The sequence below is a fragment of the Xyrauchen texanus genome, chromosome 6 (genome assembly GCF_025860055.1).
Source record: "Xyrauchen texanus isolate HMW12.3.18 chromosome 6, RBS_HiC_50CHRs, whole genome shotgun sequence".
Classification (NCBI taxonomy): Eukaryota; Metazoa; Chordata; class Actinopteri; order Cypriniformes; family Catostomidae; genus Xyrauchen; species Xyrauchen texanus.
The window spans coordinates 24,380,189-24,388,957 of record NC_068281.1 but is presented as its reverse complement, the minus strand read 5'-3'; the positions used below and the strand labels follow the sequence as shown (position 1 = coordinate 24,388,957).

Sequence of the window (8,769 nt, the reverse complement as noted above, 5' to 3'; positions counted from 1 at the left end):
GGACACCACTGTCATCGGCCTCATCCAAGATGATGATGAGTCTGCATGGTAGGTTAAACAGCTGGCTGTCAAAACAATCTGGAGCTGAACACGCACAAAATGGTGGAGATGATTGTGGACTTTAGGAGGAACACCCCAACACTAACCGCGCTCACCATTCTAAACAGCACTGTGGCATACAGTGGAGTCATTCAGGTTCCTGGGCACTACCATCTCACAGGACCTGAAGTGGGAGACCCACATTGACCCCATTGTGAAAAAGGCCCAGCAGAGGTTGAACTTCCTCAACTGGTGAACTGCCACAGGCGCTGCTGTTTCAGTTCTACTCTGCAGTCATTGAGTTTGTCCTCTGCACTTCAGTAACTGTCTGGTTTGGTTCAGCAACTAAAGCGGATATCAGAAGACTACAAAGGACTGTTCGGACAGCTGAGAGGATTATTGGTGGCCCCCTGCCCTCTGGACACCACTCACCTCTGCGCTTCAGAGCTCTGAGCACCAGAACCATCAGGCACAGGAACATTTTTTTTCCCCTCAGGCTATCCATCTCATGAACAGTTAAAACTGCCCCATTGAGCAATAATTATGTGCAATTCACAGTCTAGTCTTTTTATATTTATCCAACATATCCAACCTCTTCTGCCGTTACATTCCCTTGCACTGTATAACAAATTAGTATTTTACATATTTACATAGCTACATATGTCTATGTATATATGTACTAAGAATGTACGTGTGTGTGTGTGTGTGTATATATAGTCATATTGTGTATTCTATATATACTTTATTTTCTATTAAAAACATTTTTTTAAATGTTTTGCTTGTTGCTGTTTTGTATTGCTGTGCACTGGAAGCTCCTGTCACCAAGACACATTCCTTGAATGTGTAAGCATACTTGGCAATAAAGCTGATTCTTCTACTTCTGTTATAAAAGCCTACAGGGATGCTGCTTCTTCTTCTCAGGTTTTGTAGTGGTGGTTGGCAAACCATCTTATATGTGCTTTATCGCCATCTACTGGACAGGAATGTGGATTAGAATATTTGGCAGGATGTGGGGAAGGGAAAAAATAAATAATAAAATACTACAGAAGATGCTGAAGACGGCCTCACCATTTATTTGTTTGTTTATTTCGTGGTAGTAGAATGACAAACCATCATACCTATCATTGGTCAATTGACCATGTAGGGAACATTTTGATTCGCGTAAAGACAAATCAATCCATCAAAGTACACGCCCATGGTTAGATCTTCCTCCCCGATGATTGGTTCAAAACAATACAGGGAAAGAAGCCTCGTCGCTGTCTCCATCAAATGAAAACGTAAGTTTGGTCTATGGGGAGAGGCAACTGTTATGGAAGTGGCTGCCTCTTGAATTTACTTTACTTTTTTTTTTATTTATTTACTCTATGTGGAATAACGTCTTTGGGGATGCACTTCTTACCAAATTAGTCATAGAGATGCTGGCGAGAGCTCAGCCTGACAGGATACAGAAAGAAGTCTCTGGAAAGGGTTCGCGCGTTATTTATTTCCTCTTGACCACTTCATTTTTGTGGACAGCAAGACAAAACACACACAGTTTTCCGCTTGTGTACGTTTAACATTCAGACTTGCGGTTCAGTCGGTTTGGCTGCGGAAAGTTTGTGATACTCGCCATAAATTAAGTTTTAGAAGCTCACACGACGTCTGAGTTTAAGTCGTGTGTGTGGGGGGAGTTCTGCCTAACTGACGCTTGGTCAAAACAAGCAATAATATCTGCCTGCATGTTAATAAAGGATTGCAGAGTGTGGGCCTCGTCGACTTGCAATGAAACTAAGTGAGGCCTTTCGACCGTCAGTATATCTTTGCTTCGGTTTCAAGACTGATGACCAGGTAAGACTTACTTACTTTGAGAGGGATCAAAAGGGTGTCTTGTTCTTTGTTTTAAAGTGCGTTAAACTGGCGCTCAATCGCTTGTGTCAGTTATCAATTATAACACGATTTGGTATCCACCTGTGTATGTATGTAGCAATTTAATGACAGTATGCATTTGCACCTGATCACTATTCTCAGCGGTATTCTGGCGCTTATTGTTTTGCTGCTCAGGCGACAGAGATGCAGCAACAGAGTTTACTTTCGGTCGGCATCAATTATGCGATCTCGGGTTGCAGCAACTTGCACTTTCGAGTTGTTTTCGCCTCTGCTGATGGCTTCCCTAGTAACTACTGTATAACTGTGAAACCTGTGTAAAACATTACCATGTTTGACTTGATTATCCTTCACTCAGATACTAGTGTATACAGTTCAGCTGATTTCTAGGAAACGTTGCCATAATTAGTGATCATGCTTGTGCATGTGCACATTTAAAGAACTTTCCTCCACCATGTATATGTAGTCTTGTTCATTAAAGATGGAATGTTTTGGTGAGAATTTAGAAAAAAGTATAGTTATCAGCTTTGAAAGTGTTAAGATAATTTATTAAGACACTACCTTGAATTCTAAATTATGCCAAATGAATGCAGACGTTTCTGGTATGAGCAGAAACATTCCTGGCTCTACAAGGCAGCTCAGTCCTTTTTATTTCAAATCTCTGGAATGTCAGGCAGGTAAAATAAGTTGATTGAGTGATTTAAAATACCTGTGACCTTTTGTCATTACAGCATCTTTTGGAATTTATGTTCGTCCTATATACATGAGTCAGATATTGGAGTAATGTTAAATCAAAATAACTGTGCAATGTTTTGTATCAGCTAACTGGCATTGTTTTGTTTCAGAGGAACTTGTTTGTAGTTCCTTATCATTGTTGCCTCCCTGTGTGACATCTTCATTTCAAGGTTTAGAATGTTGTTTTGAGAAAACGAGACCTCAGTAAAAATAAGCTGGACTTTAAATTTTGGACTGTATTTTTTGCCTTTAAGTCAGACCTTAAATTTGCTTAATTGATAATCAAGTTTGAAATTAGCTTTGTGGAAATTTGCTATTGGAACTGTGATCAAAACAACTGTTTTGGTCCTCTCTTTAGTGGTCCAGCCTATGACACTTGTACCCTAATTGTGCAGTAGTTGTGGTTGATTTCTGCTGCAAATCACATTTTAGTGAATGTTTCCTGAAGCAGAAACTGAGAGAAACAGCCCATCTGGATTTTTATCATTGGTTTGCCAATATGATTTGCTCCTTTATTACAACATTGAAAACCACATGAGACATCTACTGAAATGTACTAGGTTGATTTATCACACTAGAGAGTAGAGCCAGCTGTTGAGTGGCCTAGTGCCTGCATGCATGTTTGTTTGTTTTTAAGTGGCTTTTTACTGGGGTGCGGCACTCCACTGCAAAAGTAGAAAGGCAGATATTAGCAGAGTTCTGTTTTATTTTTTTCATTGTTTCATTACCAAGCTTAGAAATGGAACATTGAAGGGACAATTTATCACATATCCATCCTACGTTTTTTGGGGAAAGAGTGTGAAAAGCTTGATTATGGGATCTGTTTAAAGAAACAAAGCCTAGTTGCTTTGCCAATGGACGTTATGATTACTTGGACATTGTAAATAATTTCATCTGAGACAAATTTCGGGAATCCTAAAGGATTTCTCTCATCGCAGGGGAAAATCGTCAATATTAAAACATTCAGTGTGACATGTTCACAGATGGCCGATTAATAGCCTTAGCGATGATCTTTAGCCTCCGACGGAGTACTGGCAGTGTCTGAAATTTAGCATCGTAACTGTAGAGTGTGACTGCTATTACAACAGGATGAGATATTCTGCTCCTCTCTCGCACCCTTCACTTGGAAAGAAACCTGCTCCACGTTTGCCCCACTGTAGCAACATTTGTTATCACTTATCACTACAACAGTTATCGTTACTCAAGCACTTTCTTCTTTTCGTTTTATATAAAACGTTTTAATTAAAAAGCAGAAAATACTTGGAGAAAAGTGTAACACGTCAGCAATATGAAAGCATTATTCTCTGAATTAAATAAATAGCTTACAAAATGAAAATAAATAAATGATTGTATTTTCTCATTATTTTTCTTTACATTTATCATGCATTTTCTTTACAACATTATAATAATTACTATTTTACTTTTAATAATTTTACTTCAAACATCTGTAAACGTCTTTAGTTAAGATTAATATCACTCCAATTTTATATATAAATAAATAAAATAAAATAGAAAGATTGAACAATTTATACTGGTAAGAATTTATGGGACGTTTTAATCCAAATCAGCAAATACAGTTTGATACAATTATAGAAATCTACGTCATGTTTGTGCGTCATCCATAGGGAATTTGTAAGTGTGATATATTATCAGCCTTTCTGAATTTTCAAAATTTTGCATGGCCGATAGGTTATTAATAAAAAAAGAGGAGAAATACATACTATATCCCACCTTTTTTGTGTTCTCCAATGTGAACAGAACAGAGAAGTTTGCAATTATTCATGCCACAAGTCTTTTTATTTCCACAATGAATGGCATTGTGGTAGCTCATTATTACTGTAGGGCATAGGCTACCTCCCGCATTCTCAACATCTGTAATTTTCTGTATTTGTGATCAAGCTGTCTTTTTATGGACCTATTTGACAAAATCCATATTTATTGTAAATGTTAGCCTATGCTCGTGGTGGAGTAGTTTTGGAGCAATGGAAATGCTGATGTCCTCACTTTCAGAGAGAGAGAAAATATGCTCCTCCGTGGTGGGCAAATTTTGCTGTTTCACTTCTATTCCGCAACACTCCTGTAACGTGAGTCACGTTCACTGATCTGGACAATTGGGACCACAGTTGGCTATGATGTATATCGTGCAGTCTGACATATTGATTCACAGTGTGCCATGACAATATCAATGCATTCATATCGTACAGTCTGACAAGCAACAATCGTAAAGGACTATTATAAATCGTATAGTGTGCACCCGCCTTTAGAAAGACAATGCACATTTCCTACTTATTGTTTACCAGGGTTTTTTTTTTTTAGTCCTGCTTTCACCAATTAATCTCAGATCTTTAATAATTTTATGCTTTAATTTGGCACATAGTCCTGAGTTGTGTGAATGGTTATCCAATCAAATAGGTTTTTAAAACAGAATTTTCTAAAGAGATTGACCCTTAGTTTCTTTCTCTATGAAAACAGAGGCCAAATTATTTTCAAGATAAAGCTTGTTCCATAATCTTCTGTCTACTGAATCTGTTTGACATTCTTTGACTAGATTGCCTCACTATTTGAATCAAAATAACACAAGTAGTCAAATATCCAGTGATTGTAAGAATGGCTTATTTGGGAGATCACACATTTAACATAAATATTTAACTTTTTCATCCTTTCTAGGTCTGCCAAGGACCGTCAAAAATGTGAACAGGTGATTGAGGGGTACTCTTCCAGATCAGTTGTCTTCCAGTAGCAATGGAGCGGAGCAAGCGCAACTCTATTGCTGGGTTCCCCACACGGCCAGATCGTCTGGAGGACCTGGATGGCGGAGGAGGAGGGGCAGAAATGGGCCCAGCACAGCTGGACAGAATGTGTCCCTCTTCCTACAGGGCCCTCATCAGTGCCTTTTCTTGCCTGACCCGACTTGATGACTTTGTCTGCGAGTGGATTGGCTCTGGGTTTTTTTCAGAGGTCTACAAGGTAAGATGGTTGTCTGACGACAACAAGTCATTGACATTAAATTTCTAAGCCACGTCAACACTGTCTTACTGAAATGACTTGCAGAAAGGTGCACATTTCCCCAGGAAGAACACCAAGTGCTCAGTAGTGCTAGTCTGGCTCCCGGAGAACCACCTCCAGAGTTTAGTTCCAAGCCTGCTTTGGCACACTTGCCTGTAATTTTCAAGTGAACATGAAGATATTGATAAGCTTTTTCAGCTGTTTGAGATTTGGAACACATTTTTGTCATCTAGAATAACTTGTAGATTTATTAAGCACCTTCAGTTGACTGTTGTGTTGCATTTCTCAAAGATGGAGAGAGTTTAAAGGCCTGAGTATACTAGTACTACGCATGCATCAAACGTGTCCCTCTGCAGTCAGGGTCAATGGAGTATACTCAGGAAAGCACAATCTGATATGGAACGCAGTCAACCGAAGTATACATGGGCCTTAATGGAAGAGGTCTAAGACCGATGTTTGGCCAATACATTGGTGCATTTCTATTTTTTTGAGTAGTGGTGTTACTCTGCTTCAAATAGTCTGCTTGGTTAATGTTGGAGCTATGGTGCACAATGTAGTGCATTAGAGCTATTGGCGGATGATTCAAAGGTTAAAATCTGGCCTGCATCATGTCCTGATTCAATTTCCTACTCCTTAACCCCAATTGTTTCCTGTCTCTGTGTGCTTGTCCTTGCAAATAAAGCCCATTGTAAGTTTTTTTTTATATATAATTTATGTTAGAGGATTGTTTTAGTTGGTCCCTTTTCTTTTTAAAGTAGGTTTGCTTGAAGTGTTTTGCCATTTGTTTGAGAACCAGTACTGTTTCACACCCCTTCATGGTAGTGTTCATAAGTTTTTTGAGCTAAAGTAGCAGGCTGGTGGCTTTTACTTGAAATGACCAGTATCTTCACAGTTCTCAGTGTGTTATTCATGGTACAATGTAATTTTTTTTTTTTTATATTTTTGTGCCTGGAAACAAAGGACTGCCTTTATTACCAGAGGAAGTGTATAACAGTGACAAGTTGAAGAATTGTCATTCCTGTGTTATAACACATGTTTTATACAAAGAGCTCTGTAGAGGCTATTCGAGTGGCTAAACCTCATCTCTTGTAATGTGGGATTGGGTAGCTGTTTTCTGCATATAAAATTAGGGAGGCACCGATCCGACACCTGGATCGGTATTGGTTCCGATACTGAAGCTTTTTAGACGGATCAGTCCGGTGAGCCCGATCCAAGTCCATTAATATGTGTTAGTCATGATTATTACAGTCAAGCTCAGAAAATTACTTAAAAGAACCATAAAAACACAGTAGTTCATATGACTCATGTAGGGCTGGGATAAACGATTATTTTTTAAACGATTAATCTAGCGATTTATTTTTTCGATGCATCAATTAATCTAAGGATTAATTTTTTTCAGTCCGATTCTTGTGACAACACCGGTAATACCGGTTTCATCGGGGGTGGGGGTGTACAAAATGTAAAAAAAAAAACATTTGCCGGGAGTTTGATTGACTGACGATCTGATCAATCAATCATAATACGCCATTTTTGTCCGACAAAGTAGTCAGGAGAGAGAAGATTAACGTCGGTGGATTTGAATTTGAATAATGGATTGTAGGCTACTGTACTGACATCTTTCCGCGGTTAAAACAACTGTCCTTCTGATGTAGGCTACATTCATGTTTAGCCTATTTGATGCTATAAATTAACCAAGGAAAAGATGATGGGTTCACGAGCAGCTTTAACTGAGGCAGTCTGTCACGACACATTAAAGAGCCACAAAATAGTAGGCCTATTTATGGTTTAATTTTCTTTGAATGACCAAATTTGAAAGTTGAGACTTTATTAAATGTTACCTGCTTGGTCCTGTCTGTCAGCGCGTTGTCAGTGTCCTCTATGTATTTTTCACGACATTCATAGCTATAAGCGCATTATTAATAGCTATAAGCGAAAACTTTAGGTGTCGACAATGTATTATAGCCTACTCCAACATCGAGTGCAAAGTGGGGAGTTGAAAAAAAACATACGGTGCTCTGTCATCTGCAGCTGCTCCCGGGTGGCGCCTCTTCAGATGCTGGTGCATTGCCGTGGTGCTAGAATGGAAGGCCATCTCCATTTTGCAAAGACGACATATCACGGAATTGTTTCCTTTTAAATTAAAGAATTCCCATACTTTAGAGCAGGGGCTCTCAACCTTTTGCAAGCTGGGCCCCCCCAAAGCTGGTTCATTGCAGTTGGGGCCCCAGTGCCCCCCGCCCCGCCCCATGCTTTATTTATTTGACGAGTTTTGCCATGGCAAGCACCACTCACATTTTCTTAAGGAAATGTACATTCTAGTTATAATTATTATTATTATTATTATAATTGGCAGTAGCACCAGACTTCTAATGTGAGCTTGCAGGCATTATTATTATTATTATGAGTAGTAGTAGGCCTATCATCATTACTAGGTTATTGCTATATAATTATATGAGGTTACATGCTTTATTGTTATTATTATTATTATTATTATCATCATCAGTAGGCCTATTATCATTACTAGGCTATTGCTATAATTGGGAATTGGCACCAGACCTCTGATATTAATTTATGCTTTATTATTGTTATTATTACTAGGCCTAATAGTAGGCATCATCTGCATTTTTTACAGAAGCTTGCTGGTAGGTGATGTTAATGTGAGACCTGAGCCTGCTTTGCCTTGCAAATATCCTCAATTCTTGGCTCAATGTTTGATAAACATAGCCTCAAATCATCCTCGATTTGTGCATGATTGCGGTATTTCGTTTTGAGTGCAGTCATTTTTGAGAATCCTGCCTCACACAAATATGTCGACGCGAAAGGAAGGAGAATCTTCAAGGCGACGTCACAGAGTTCAGGGTATTCCTGCATCAATGCTGCCCAGAATGACGAAAGAGGGCAGGAGCTAAAGAGTTCCTTCAGTCTACTGTCACTCTTCAGCTCAATAAGCTGTTCCTGCATATCAATTGATAGCTCGTTTGCTGTGCACACAAATGGATCTGGAACCCACGCAAAAAAGCGATAATCCTCTTTAAAGTACGTCGCAAATTGTTTTCTCATTGCTGACAGGTGCTCAGACGCCGATTGAAATAGGGAGGAGAAATCGTGTGACGTGCCTGCATCAGT

General features: G+C 39.0%; 1 protein-coding gene across 2 annotated transcripts in view; it reads left to right on the top strand.

Moving 5' to 3' along the window:
- Nucleotides 1-1,315: 1,315 nt before the first annotated feature.
- Nucleotides 1,316-8,769, top strand: part of LOC127645059 (dual specificity testis-specific protein kinase 2-like) — a 52,613-nt gene continuing 45,159 nt past the window's right edge. For both annotated transcript variants that reach the window (XM_052128581.1, XM_052128580.1), the window contains exons 1-2: nucleotides 1,316-1,866; nucleotides 5,305-5,604. In XM_052128581.1, the coding sequence (XP_051984541.1) occupies nucleotides 5,380-5,604 (225 nt within the window). In that variant the 5' untranslated portion in view covers nucleotides 1,316-1,866; nucleotides 5,305-5,379. The remainder of the gene's footprint in view (nucleotides 1,867-5,304; nucleotides 5,605-8,769) is intronic.